This window comes from Calliopsis andreniformis, unplaced genomic scaffold (genome assembly GCF_051401765.1).
Source record: "Calliopsis andreniformis isolate RMS-2024a unplaced genomic scaffold, iyCalAndr_principal scaffold0048, whole genome shotgun sequence".
Taxonomy (NCBI): domain Eukaryota; kingdom Metazoa; phylum Arthropoda; class Insecta; order Hymenoptera; family Andrenidae; genus Calliopsis; species Calliopsis andreniformis.
Genome location: NW_027480457.1, coordinates 2,264,498 through 2,279,525, shown reverse-complemented (window position 1 = coordinate 2,279,525; position 15,028 = coordinate 2,264,498). Strand labels below are relative to the sequence as shown.

The following is a 15,028-nucleotide window of genomic DNA, read 5'->3' as shown; positions in this document are numbered from 1 at the left end:
GCCCCGATGGAAATTACAACTACATCCAATAAACCGTTCGAAAGGCTCGCCATTGACGTTGTTGGGCCGTTACCTCAGACCATAAATAATAATCGCTATATTTTAACTATGCAGGACGACTTAACTAAGTTTTCATATGCCGTACCTATACAAAATCATGAAGCGCAAACCGTTGCCACAGAACTCTCTAAATTCATAACATTATTCGGAATCCCTAGAACTATACTCACTGATCAAGGAACCGATTTTATGTCACAATTAATGAAAGACCTTACCAAATTATTCAACACCAAGCACCTATTATCTTCTCCCTATCACCCTCAAACAAACGGAGCCTTAGAAAGGTCACATTTAACCCTAAAAGATTATCTGAAACATTATATTAATGATAAACAAACAGACTGGGATGAGTTTATAATTTTTGCAATGCTAGCCTACAATACTCACGTGCACAAATCAACCGGCTTCACTCCATACGAAACACTTTTCGGAAATAAAGCATACCTACCCAGTAATATAACACAGGAACCGACGTTAAGTTATTCTTACGACGACTATATAGTTAACTTAAAACAAAAACTAAATTATACTCAAAAGGTAGCAAGAGACAATTTAATACAAGCTAAAACTAAGTCAAAAACTTATTATGATAACAAAATTGTTTCTCATAATTACAAAATTGGTGATTTAGTTTATGTCCTAAACAAACAAGTTACTACGGGATTGAATAAAAAACTTACACCGAACTATAAAGGTCCATTTAAAATAACAAAAATTAATTCAAATAGCACTGTTCAAGTTTTAAAAAACAGAAAATTAATAACTTACCATACTAACTTACTGAAACCTTCTGTTTCAGGAGATGAAGACGAATAAAGTCCAGCACCTGTTTACCCTGTTAATACTAGTAGCATCCATCTCTACTATCCTGAATCATGCTCACGAAATTAACAAACCCTATTATAAAATCTTTCGTTTAAATCATACGGGATTATATTACAATCAACTGGGAAATGTAAAATTATCGAATTCTCAACTTACTCTATTATCCCACATTAACCTCACCATAGCAGATCAAAAGTACGATTTATTATCCAGGGTTTATGCAAGATCTTTGACTATGTGTACCTACAGTCCTAAACAAACAGTACATAGCAACAACGCACATTTTTGTCAAAGTTCTCTCAAAAATATACACTCGCGTATTATGGCAATCAAAAGTAAAATTGAAACCATAAAGCATATGATAAGCAATCAACCAAACGTAGGAAGGAAAATAGTAAAAAGAGGATTATTTGACGGAGCATCTCATGTTTTACACTGGCTATTCAACATTCCTAATGATGAAGACGCTAAACTCTACAAAGAAGCTATAGATTCGATTGTTCTTGAAAATAGAAACGTTAATTTACTAATGAAACAGCAAATCGCGATCATAAGCAACACTATTCAAAATCTTAATTCATCCACCCAAAGTCTCCGAGCTGACGAAGATAAACTTAACGAAAATATAAAATTACTTAATAGTTTCTCAAACTCGACGACAAATTACTTAAATGATATTTTTACTCGACATCTTATTTTAGAACAAATATTCTCATTAACACAGATGTTCTCAGAACTAGACGAATACTGTAATTTGGTTATTTCTTCCATTTCACTAGCAAGGCAAAATATATTACACCCAGAAATAGTATCACCTCAAAACCTTTTTTTTGAATTGAGCAATATTGCTCTCCAGAACAACTTGAAATGGCCCGTTCCGCTAACATACTCTAATATGTACAAATATGACAAATTATATAAACTAAGTGTGGCCTATATCAATAACGTATTAGTGTTCGCAATTAAAATTCCGTTAGTCATAGAAATGCAATATGAGCTTTATGAAATATTACCATTACCCGTTCCTCATAACACTTTAAACACCTACCTTTATATTCAACCCAGTTTCCCTTACATGTTACTGAGTATAAATAAGGTGTATTATGCAATGCTCCAAAATCTGGAATTATGTCTTATGGCCGACATCAACGAACGCATCTGCCTTATCAACCACGTAACACGGACAACCGGACGACCAACGTGCGAGACAACATTATTTACATCTAACACGGGAGGAATACCTTCATCATGCCAGACCTATACAGTCAAAGGCAACCTTGAGAGATGGTACCACATTCGAAACAACGAATGGATCTTCACCGCCACACATCCATTATATCTGACGCTCACCTGCTCCTTGACGCATATCGAGGACGTCAAATTAAAATCAGTTGGGATCATTCGACTAGAGCCTCAATGTAAAGGCTACACTGAGACGATTATTCTAGAACCATCACAAGGCATCACCGCAAATCATAGCCATAGTTCCATAATACATAAAAGTCCTGAAGAAGATTGCTGCCCGAAGAATCATGGAAACTCTACAATAGTTCCGATACAGTTAACGCCAATCAAAATCACTGATGTCAATACCGAAGAATTCAAGTTCTCCAACCATAAGCTTATCCAGTTGGATAACCTCTTACAAAAAGAGCTGAATAAACCAGTTGTCGTTCAGCAAAATCGATGGTACAATATCATATTGACTACAGTAATACTCATCATCGGAATAATACTTGCCGTACATCTTTTACGTTGGTACGGTATGCTACGTTCAACAGCTAAGTGCCTGTGTCTCACCAAGGATCCGAAATCAATAAACGATGCTTGCTGTTTTAAAATCATCAATACAAACGTCAACGCTGGGCCCATAACGAGAAGCCAATTATCAAAATTCCTGGAAGAAGAGGACAGATTCAGGTCAGAAGAAGGAACATTCGATCCTTCAACCAGACTTGTTGGACAACACGGATTAAGAAGATCGACATCCCGTGCACCCTCCATAAACATGGATTGACCCCGTGGAAAAAGAAATTGTAACCCTATAATTCAGTCCAGTCCCTCATTTGTTTAAACGATAAGAGTAGTTATAAGCGTAGATAGAAGGTATAGGACTAACAATTACTATTATTTTCAATTTCTGTAGATTTAATGACATTTACTCTTTAGATTAATCGATTATTTTGCCATTAACAAATATTTGTATGCACCTTACTTACACTTTCGATTTCATAAGTAGATTATTAAGTATTAATTTTCCATCTGGCTGACTTAAGCCTTCATAATAGATCTATATGACTTAACCATGTAAAGTAATTTTAATATTCTACAAATCGTTATAATGTTATATATATGTTTCAACTATGAAAAACGATCTCAAGTATTCTAGAAATTAGTAAGACTTTGTATTACCTCAAACATTCTGTATTACTCATATATTGTTAGAAAAAGTTAGCATAGAATTTAATTAATTTACGTTTTGCGGAACCGTAAATTAATCTAAGGATGGGAGGTGTCAGATACTCCTAGAATTCGTTTCTTATTTTCTTCAGAAATGTAGGCATCTGGCCAACGTCAAGTCCCAAGAGTTTTTTCAACCACTTCATACCATCATAAAAACGGCCTCCCTGCCAAGGACCCAAAACTTTCTCTTTACCCTCTTTTCCCCACTAAGCTTTTCCTTGTCCTTGCACCCCCTTATTTTGTCAGAAAGAATTAGACCTCTGAACTGAACGCATCGTTTTGTAATAAAGAGTATTGAATTATATATCTCGACAATTCGTGTTTAATTTGCCATCCTCCGGGTATACGACAAAAGGTGTATACATTAATGTTTTCTGAATTCGTCTTGAAACGTACTATCTATTGATCAAACAAGAAATATATAATCCCATTTAAAAAACCAAATTTAACTTTCATATCTCTGTAAACAATAACAATAAAAAAAATTGTTACGGCCAATAAATCAGCCCCCTCTTGCCATTCGATTTCATATAAAAACGTGTTTCATATCTTTAATAGGTTACCAAAGAATCGACTGTCCAGGATTTCGTGGGCCATACTGTATAACATATCTACCTGTAAATATAGTTGTAGTTACTTTGTATTTCGAAATATTTGACAAAAACTCAAGATCTCTTATAGAGTTGAAGTTACATTTGTTGAACATTGAAATTTAAACTGAATTTGTATCATTTAGAATTGAAAACGAGACTGGGAGGTTAGAAATGCTATAAATATTAATCACATTTGTTTATTATTATTTCAGTTGATGAAGAACAGCCTTTAGGTCTGATCTCTGAGGCCCCTCCCATCATAAAACGTAGTCCTACTATACAGTCAACTACTGCATCTACTGGCTCCCAATCTCCAGCTACACCACGTAAGATTAGCATTCGCGTGGATCAAGAAAATAAACAAGAAGATGATGGGTGTCATTTGACTATACCTAAAGTCATTGCCGTTTCATCAAGTTCTGAAACTCTTACAGGTAAAACACTTTTTATCGATGTTATATACAAAATATTTTATTGTTCATTAAAAACTATTCTGTAATCTAAACAGCAATCAGACATTTAGAATGGCTTGAACAAAAGTAAATTGTCATTATAGAATAAATTATATTTCTATTATATTTCGTTTCTGAGAAATATATATAAGATATTCTTGAATAGTATGGCATAACTTTAAGGGTTGATTCCAGACACCAAAATAAGACGAAAATCAAAAATAACGATTTCTCATTTGAGGCTTCGTTTGTGAGTTATAAGTGTCGAAAAATCTGATGAAAATCACCAGAAATGAGTCCTCGCGAAGGCCTCGAGCAGTGGTCGTCTGCACGGCAGTTTAGCTCTGACGTAAGGGAGGGAAGATATCAGCTGTTCGGCGGTGAGTGATTTCTCTTCTCTCTTGCATCAGGGCTATATTGTTGTGCGGATAGCCACTGCTCGAGGCCTCCGCGAGCATTCATTTCTGGTGATTTTTTGACTAACATTTCGTGACTAACAAACGAAACCTTGAACGCGAAATTGTTATTTTTGATTTTCGGTTTATTTTGGTATCTAGAAACACTCCTTAAAGTTATGTCGTGCTGTTCAGAAATACTCTGTACAATTAATATCAGAATATTGTACTTTCAAAGTTTCTTGTTTTATTGAGCATTTGTGGTTCATAATTGTATTTATATAAGAGTACAGTGCGCTTAGATCTGTAGTTTGTAGTTTTTGAAAAAGAAGAGAATGCAATGACGTGCCTTAATATTTGGTGTAAACATAAACATCTCGATACTTAGCAGCGGTTGGAAATCTAATTGCTGAAGCGAGTTGATTAACTTAAATCTGTGTGGACAGCAGAGTTCGAACTGCCATAGACCAGGATTGAAAGTTTCAGTTTCGTTATTACATTTGTGTTAAATTGTAGTGGTGTGCTTTGATTCTGCTGAATGTTACTGTGACTACACTGCTTGAATTTTTGCGGGTGAACCAAGTGGCTCCGATATCATTATAAAAGTATTGAAGATACTTCTTGCCCTTAGGGTTCGACCCTGTTATAAATCGCGTTAGCTATTTGAACAGCTATGTTAAGCTGCGTGACTTCACGTGAAATTAGCGAATTCTAAGAAACTCGGAAAATGTGCCGGGTTAGGTCCTCACCGTCTTGCTTTGCGAAATTGCTGATCGCCGAAGACATCGGCTACTTAAGCGTAGCCCGTTTTGCGTTATACATCGTGACAGTACCAGAGGTAATCAGTATTTGGATAAAAAGTGGTAAATTTCACGGTTAGTTCCAATTTTTTAACCTGGACAAGGACCCAAACATCCTATCTCCTACACATCTGACGGCAGTTGAAGGTAGAAACAAACAAACGAGAAAGTAGCAACAACCCTGACTTTTTAGGATTTCATTTGTTTGCACTTTTGCTCTTGTGTTAACTTTTTCGAGTAGACTGTAAGGAAAGTAAGAGTGGACTCGTTTTCTCAGATTCTCATCCCGAGTCCACACTGCGGCAAACGCAAACCGTCATGTCGGCATACGGTGTTTGGAAAGGCAGTTCCTGACAGTGGTACGCCTTGGTATGGACGCTCGAAAATGCGTTCACCAATAAAGTATCGCTAATAGGTACCAAATCGCTCAAATGGTCATGCTAGCCATTGATTGACAATGCCGAGAAATTTGGGTCTTGCTAGCTTCTCGAAAAATGGGATCGACCCTTTGCGAGCCATCTGTGATCTGATACCTCAGAAAAATATAATATGCGTGACGTATAAGCGAGATTTTCCTGATAAAAATGAAACCAAACATGACGTAATTTATATAATTTAAAGTCCCCTTTATAGTATGTTTTATAATTTTATTAACTAGTTAGTAAAGGAATTTCTTCAATTGGAAACAATAAAAAGAAAAATTTCCGTTTTAATTAAAATATACATAATTTCATCAATATCTTAAACTAATCATTAAATTGCTATAGTAAATCCTAATTATAGATTACAGAAATACTAACAATTATCTTGTAATTGTGATAATTTAATTTTAATAAGACAATATCTAGCAACTGCGTCATAAAAATATTTAAATACTATCTAAATTAAACGTATAACGTTATAATAACAATTTGTGATTAAATATTAGTACTGTATGACATGTTCTTCTTGCTGTATTATTTATGCTAATCCTTATTAGCATATTAAAAATAACCTTTTTACAGTGATGAATGAATATATTATTATTCTCTCGTAGGATATCTGTTAAAATGGTCTTAGATATCAGCAAATGCATGCCGATAGTTAGTAAATATTTATCGAAGTAAAATAATAAGTATACAAATTTTATATTACTAGAAATAAATATTTATATATTTACGTCACGCTTATTATCTTTCTTAGAGTACCTTGCCAGCAGGTGGGCGGAAAGAGTCATTTGCTATGGAGCAGTCCTCCGCATGGAAGGGATGCAATTCGTTACGTTTCGATAAGCGACCGCTCGAATACTGCCCTGCGAACCTCAAAAAACTTTCGACCTGTGTTGTCTCTCTGTTTTTCGTGCTATCCCACATCCTCAGGAGGAGATTCACCTTCAGATTCACTGTAGTATGGACCTGGTTATCAGCTTAACAGATTTAATATAAACTATTAATGTGACGATACTCGATGTCTCACTCATTCACCTGTCGGGTCATACCCATTTTACGACCCTATCATAAATTCATAAAAGACCAAGCATCGTTCAGTCATCTTTCTCCAAATTCTCTTTGAAAATATATTGTCGCTAATATACAGATTTGTTTTAACACTTTGAGTAATTACAGAGCTAAGAAAAAATAAAGAGAATCAGAGAAAATGAGAAAGCTTTGATTTTGATGTTCTAGAACAACGTTGAGGATATTATTGAAGGTGATACTTTCAGTTGCACTTAGTGTATAGGAAGCGTCAGTTGGTACTTGGAAGAAACACGGATATAATTGGTGGGATCTTTGTGTAGGATCACACGCATTTTCACTAATGGCTGAATTGGTCAAAATTTCTAGCCTGTAGTGTTGCGTGTGCTTCTCTTATTCCTGTGGCGCCAACGTCCGATCATTGTACAGTACAGAGGTATTGTGATTTATGGCATGTGTGATAATTGTGTTTAATTTGAGATAGATACAAGCGGAACCGACGCTATTTGGTCCGAGAGTTTTGCTATCATCAGTGAAGATAGTGTAGGCAACATTTTTCCTAAGAAATCATTGAATATTACACTGTCATTGGTTGATCATTTCAATTCTGACCCCGAAGTGATGTCAATTGGGATTCATGTAATCATAGTCTTTGTTGAATATTATGTATGTGTAGTGATTCACAGTTTTATACCATCTATGTGCTATGTGTTCTATGCTCAAAAACATTCCATTGTGTTAATTACTCCTTTCTGCTTTTTCTTTTTCTTTTGTTTCTTTACGCACTAACTTGTTGCACTATCTGGTTCTCACAATGTGTATGTTTTCGTTAAATACGTAAGCTGAAACTAAATGAAGTGTAATTGCATGCATGCCCATTCCTGAGTACTTCGCTATTCTCATTTTGACACTGGTAAAGTTACAATAATACGTACCAGGAGTCTCGATAGAAACTCGTGCCTAATACATTCAGAACTTCGTAAATGCATTCTCGAAAAAATGACGCTTTAAACAGCTCGTGCGTCGCAAACGTCCAATAACATGTCTGTTCACTTGCCTAGTAACACCATTAGAGTACTCGTAAATGCACACTCAGCTCACTGCATTCTGGCCGCACCGACACATATACACGTAGGAGTTTATCCCATAGACTTCTATATAGTACCTTAGACTGCTAACAGTCGAAAGAAAAGTGATGCAAGTGGTGGGAGGTACCCGCCATTTGCAGTGTAGGCAAGAATATATAGGGTATCCCAAAAAAATGTATACTCTCTTTGAATGGTGAAACTGTCTTTGCATTTTAGTTGTTTTCACAATTCCAGTAGTTTTGCAGGACAAATTTTCATTGTTCAAAGTTTAGTCTCTAACTAGCCATTATTTTAAATTAATTTCGCCTAAAGAAGAATAAAAATTAAAAGAATTATAGTCATTCAAAGTGTGTATACTTTTTTGGGGGACACCCTATGAGATATTCATGGAGGTATATGAAATTATACGAAAAATTAAAGTACAACACATTTAACAGTGTGAAAAAGTTTTATTATAAAAATCTAGAAACAGATAAACTATTCATTTACAAATAAAATGCTTTTCGTTAATTGATATCTTTTCTTGATGGTAATAAAATTTATCGCGTTATAATATTTCCATACGAATACAATCTTATATCTATATATTTTGTACAAATTGAAGCAATTAATATTAACCTATATGGCCTTTTAACAATATCTGTATTTTCGCAGTCAAGATTTGAGAATAGAGAATTATTCAACGTCAATTTACGTTTGACTGACTGTACAATAGATATGCCAATATCAGCTGAGGTGAGTTTCTTAAAATTCTCTGTGTGGAACTGAATTTGTTTTTCAGCTTCTACAACAATTCTATATGTAGAATTTGAAGGTGCATATAGACCCTCTCTGTTAAAATGATCTAGAAATTTAGAAGCTTCTAAGCTATGGCTATAATTGTGTTCTATATTTGTATGCAATGAAATATTACTTGCACAAGATGGACATTTTAAAACATTAACTATTTTTCTAACGATATAACCTGCTATATAATATAAAATATTATTTTCTAATTCCATTATTCCTGGTCTGAGTAATGGTTCAAATTCAGGTGTATGCTCTATTGTGTTGTCCATATTACCCTCTTCATCTGCTAACATATTTTTTAGTTTCCTCAACCACTTTATCTCAAACACAGATTCTATACAGTCATTGTCTAATGCCATACAATTGGCAGCTGCTGATGTGGAAATAGCATTTTCTAATAGTATTTACTCCATGGCTGTTGTGAATTGTAATATGTTTGGATTATTGTTAAATTCATGCTTGTTTCTTATTTTTGAAAACAAAATTATAATGTGGTCTTGTGAAAATTTATATGTGAAGTATCAAACTAATTTTTTTTATTGACGTGGTGGTGGATGAGAGCTTTTCCTGCGTCAAGCTGCCACGAGCTCGAAGCAGAAAAAGGAAATATAGTTGTCAAAGATATCAGCTACATAAATATAAAAAAACACAAACCGGCAATAAGCATATGCTTTTGGAGAGTAATAATGCAGGATAAAAGCAAAACGTTTAATTTCATCCGTATACCTTTTAGATTTTGTTGGATATCAAGGTTTTGTCCATTCTAGTTTTCTTTTTATGTTCTCATGTTGGCAAGCCTGGCTGTTCACGTGTGGCGCTTGTGTATGGCTGTGGCGTGGTCATTTTTATATAAAAGAGTGTGATATTTTGTTTTATTATTATCGCTAAGTAAAACGTTGTTTTACTTGTTACCAAAGATTGTTTCTGGTTTCTTATTGTCACGGCCGTGTACTTTTGGTAACGCCTAATAAATAGGTATTGTTGTTTTGTCACGAAATTCAATTTCAATAGATTTATTGCCTCTTTCATTGTTGTTAAGCATTTGATTTTTAAAAAAGTTCCAAAGGCAAACCATTAAATACGTGCAACAATTGCAGGAAAGGATCATTATCTATCATACCATGAATCAAGAAAAGAAATAACATTCTCAATGCATCACACAAAATAAGCAAATAAACATGAAAAATTATTACATGCAATAAAATTAATGTTTAACATACCTTCTTCTTCATGTTTGACAATAAGTTACTCATTTTGTTAATCTTTTTGTCCTTTCTACGTACTTTTTGCTGCAGCATGCCTATTTTGTGTCTTAATTTTACAATTAAAGGCTGTTCATTGTCTTCACTATCTTCATTATCAGTATCTTCAACATTTTCTATTTTAATTTTCTCTGGTAACAACACACTATGTTCAACAGAAGTCTGTGGTTGAATTATATTTGGGGGTTCACTTGAGCAACTTGGTTCAAGTTGTATTTTTTCACACATTTTACGTTTTCGTTGCAGTACTACTTCTTTAGGTTGTAAATGTTCTGGAAATGCTTTAAAAACACTGGGTACTGCATTTGGTTTTAAATGTTCTATATATGTACCAGGACGATCCGAGAAATCTAATGGAGTAAAATGTTCACTGCATATACGGATGGCTTTTGTAGGTTTCCTTTGAATAGCAATCACCCAAGCTTCAAGTCTATTAAGATCTTTAAATGGAAAACTGAAAAAGTGAATATATAATCGTCAATTACTATATAAATACATCGGAATATGTTATACGAATTCTATTAAAACCAGCTAGTAAGAAAGAAATATGAAAAGAAATAAGAAAGAACTATTTTTCTTACGAGAAAAATTGAACTTCGCAGCCTTTTACATGCCTATTTTTACATCCAGAAACACAGCACGATGTAGGCATGTTTAATTTTCGTATGGTTTTTGGAATTTTTACTTATACTGCACTAAATTTTATCAAAACGATGTATAACTGAACGAACAATCCCGTAGCATGCGTTAGCCAGATTAATTGCAATACATTTTCCACTGCTCTCCGCTTGGTGCGCTTCGGTTTGCCTACACTGCAAATGGCGGATAGCCCCACCACTCGCATCACCTTTTCCTGTACCGCGCTACGAGCGTTAGCAGTCTAGGGTACTATATAGAAGTCTGTGGGTTTATCCCCATCGTGAAATTTGGGAATCAGCACCATCTGGCGACGTTTAAAATAACTAATGTCAGTCTTCTATGTCGTTCCCTAGTGATAAGTACTCTGGGACGACATAATCCCGTCAAACTCCGGCTGCGTTGACAGATGGATATTTTTGTACTTTAATATGAACATGCTAATGTTCATCATTTATGAAAAGTTCCCGTTTGATACATTTCCCATTTACGTGCCAAACTAAATTTATCAATTTACGTGCCAATGTAAAAAATAAGAAATTTCAGAATCATTTATTCATAGAGTAAGAAGTTCAATATTGCTTATATGCGATAAAAGTAATACAACTCAAGAAACGTGCTTTACAATTACAAACATAAAACAGTTTAACATAAGGTATATTTTTGTAACGAACCGTGCGTCGTAGTACATAAAACGTTCACAGATAGAGCGGCTTACCTGTGAACAGGGAGTACGACTCGTGTGGCGTGCGGTTAAGAAATAAGTTTCATAGACTATGATTTTTCTTTTAAAATAAAACATGAAATAATTTATTAACCTAAATGTTTTACACTATTAGAGTACTTAATTCTATTCTTATAAGCATACAAAGTTCAGTGATGAGACAGATTCTTATTAATCTATGAACTGATAATTGTTGCGAGGTTCTATATCGACGGAATATTGATAACTTATAATCTGAGCAGACGGCAGTGATGATCAATGTCAATGCGGATCGAGGAAAGGCCAAGGAGCTGGTTAAAACTGCCTCGGTCGGTAATCAAGGAGCTGGTTAAAGCTGTCTCGATTCGGAGGATCAATGGGGCTGGTTAAAGCTGCCTTGATTTGGAGGATCCCAGGAGCTGGTTAAAGCTGCCTCAGAGTGGTAATCAAGGAGCTGGTTAAAGCTGCCTCGGTATAGATTTGGAAGTTAAGGCTGGTGTTCGGAGAAAGAGAACTGCGCTGCATACTACTACTTCTGTCACTCTCTGACCGTCTGTGTCACTTTTGCTGGTGCTGGCGCTGCCCTATTTATATAGGAAAATTGCCTCCCTTTTTTGAGCCCAATGACTGCCCTCGATGTATGGGTGGCATCGTGTTGCGCCTACGTGTTCGGGAATCATTGCAGGATACGCGCTCCCAATTAGTTCCGAGGTTTTGGCGCATGCGTCTGATGGTGTTTGCGCAGGCGTGTAGAGAGCGTTGCTTGTTGGTTGGTTCGTGCTGTCATCATTCGGTCGTCATCCTGTCGTCAATGCGTGTTCCATCGCACGCCATAGGATGTTGCTCTGATGGTGTACTGATTTTATGTGCATGTGTAATGAGAAGCGACCTGTTGTGTGTGTGCACACACGTTGCGTGTCGCTTCTTCATAGTCAAATCGCAGCTGGTTGTTACATTTTAGTAAGCATATTCTTCTAAGAGCTTCTCTACTTGTGTTACGTTTATCGCATATGAGCGATGTGTAATATTTATCGTATAATCGAAATCGTAGGTCATTTCAGTAGAGATGTGCGGGTGCCCGATTTTACGGGATCAGGACGGGATGGAAAAGTTCGGGCGAGATCGGGCGAGACCTTTGCGTGTCTCGAGATCAGGCGAGATCTCGAGATTCGTGCCTGCTTGGAATCCCGAGACTCGATTCGGGATATAAGCACGAGTCGGGCCGGCGGGGATTTAACTTCGAATCGGTGTTGCAATACTGACAGGTTTATTTAAATATGAAATAAGATGCTAAGGGGTACCAACTTTCCTTATGGGAAATTTCACTTTCTTGGGTTACAAGACTGTCTCGATTATGTTCTATATAACTTCTTAGATTTTTCCCGGTATTGTACAACTTTGTCATGAGCATCTGCTTCCAACCTTTTCTCTGACATTAAATCAGCTATTCTTTTATACATCCTGTTATTATTCTTTTATTAACACGGCCCCCTAACAATCGCCTCGGCAAAAATCGGATGCGATCGGTTTGAGAGAACGAAATGCAGGATGCAGCTACATATTAAGAGGCTGAAAGGACATTTAATGATTTAAAAAAGTTTGTAGTGCGTTTATTGCGGATTGGCTGGATTCGCCGGTGACGGGTGCGCACTAACTCGCTGCGCCGCCGTACGATGCGCATGTCGGAGCAGACGCGAGCCCACGGGTCTATTGGACGCTTACAGCTTCAGAGGCCAGAACCATCGGGCTTCGATTCGGGTATCGATTATCGATCTTGGCATGATTAATCACTATTGGTCATGTCGGCCATCGTTATCAATATCTCTATCGTTCGCTCGACGGAAGCCCAGCTGCGTCCAGCGACCCGAACAGTGTGTCTTTTTCTCGCCTCGCAGAGCTGGCGAAAAGTCATGCCGATAATTCTCTCTCTACCCTTTGCTCGAGCGACGAAAACCGATCTCGGTACTTCTCATCTTCTCGTGTCTATCAATCGAAAGAAGGGAACGCTTAATTTAATCAATCCGCTGTTTATTTGTAAAATATAACCTGTCACATTGTTTTGATTTAATCGGTTTAAGCTTTTTGTATCGAACTCACTTATAACGAACTCTCACGGGCGAAATGAATCATATTAATCTGAAAGTGCACCCAAAATTTCTTCGTACGAAACAGCGTTTGATCGATGGAACATAAAGTAGGTAGAATTTCATCTAGTGTCTAGCTCTTGCGCTAACTGCAGAGGCGTTGCATCCCGATGTATATAGTGGACTGTATTACCGACAGTTCTTCTCAGCGAAGAATCTGTCGGCTGGCGAGCGTATAGAGACGAAGTGACCTCTTCTCTGCACTCTATACTCTGGTTGGCAGATTGCATCGAACAAAGTGCAGCGAAAGTTCAGGTATGGTAATTGACAACGTTTTTCGCGGACAAGACAGGCTCGATATAACTCCACTAATCTTAGATTCAGTATATATGAGGTATATTACTATTATATATTGTTATATACATATATTATATATGTATATATTGTTATGTACATATATAACTCTTCACTCAATTTACATTAAAAATAACCGTGTGGTACAAGAAGTCTAATGTGACTTGTTTGAAAATTCTAATAGGAACGAATGCTTTTTACTCACTTTCCTTCAAAAAAATAAAAGAGAAAGGTAGAATAAGATCCGAAAGAAAGAGGAAAGCGAGAAACGGAGAAAAGTATGGAGAAAGCAACAACAAAGACTGTTTTCAAGGGCTGCCCGGGTTTGGTCATCAAATGTATCTGACAATGATCAGACCTGTACATATCTTTAGAAAAGGTAAAGAATAGACAGAAAATTAGAAATCCAGAAAAGTCAAAGTTAGAAAACGAATATAGAAGATTAAATACAGAACTAAAAATATAAATGAAGCACGTGGTGGCAAGCCTGGAGCAGTCACACCTGACTTGGATATCACAGTTCTTTAAACACTTACATTCATTTATTGTTTCTTTGCCGATCTCCGTACTCTTTACCATGAGCGGCTTACGTATGGACGTTGAAAAGTGAGCGGGCTCGCCACGTTTCGAACAGTGTCGGGATGTCGGGACAGGGAAGCGAAGGTGTCGTAGCGTGTCGTCTCGTGCCGAAAATGTTGACTCAGAGTTGCTTCGATGACTCCTGGCCCTCTGCAAGCATGGGTTTCAATTTCCACCCTCTCTCTTTCTCTATACGAACGGGGATACGGTACTGACTCCATTCGAGAGACAAGTATAGAACATACAGACAAGAATAGAAAGACAAGTATAACATTCATTTCTACAATTCAAGTTTCGTGTATCCCTATTATAAATAACAATTGGAATCATGCCGTGTTTAGTACCATTTTAATCGGGAGTTCACAAGTGATCAATTGACATTATTTGTGAAAAAATAGAATTAGAAAGTACTTGAGAAAGTATTTAAAGAAAAATTTATATCAACTAGTAGATGAAATTACCATTAATTCATTTATCAGTCGCAGAATTAA

General features: G+C 36.2%; 1 protein-coding gene across 5 annotated transcripts in view; it reads left to right on the top strand.

Annotated features, from left to right (window-relative positions):
* The window catches only part of LOC143187526 (ras-specific guanine nucleotide-releasing factor 1), a 245,855-nt gene that overhangs the window by 142,819 nt on the left and 88,008 nt on the right, over window positions 1-15,028 (top strand). For all 5 annotated transcript variants that reach the window (XM_076391739.1, XM_076391740.1, XM_076391741.1 and 2 more), the window contains one exon: window positions 4,154-4,375. In XM_076391739.1, coding sequence (XP_076247854.1) covers window positions 4,154-4,375 — 222 coding nt within the window. The remainder of the gene's footprint in view (window positions 1-4,153; window positions 4,376-15,028) is intronic.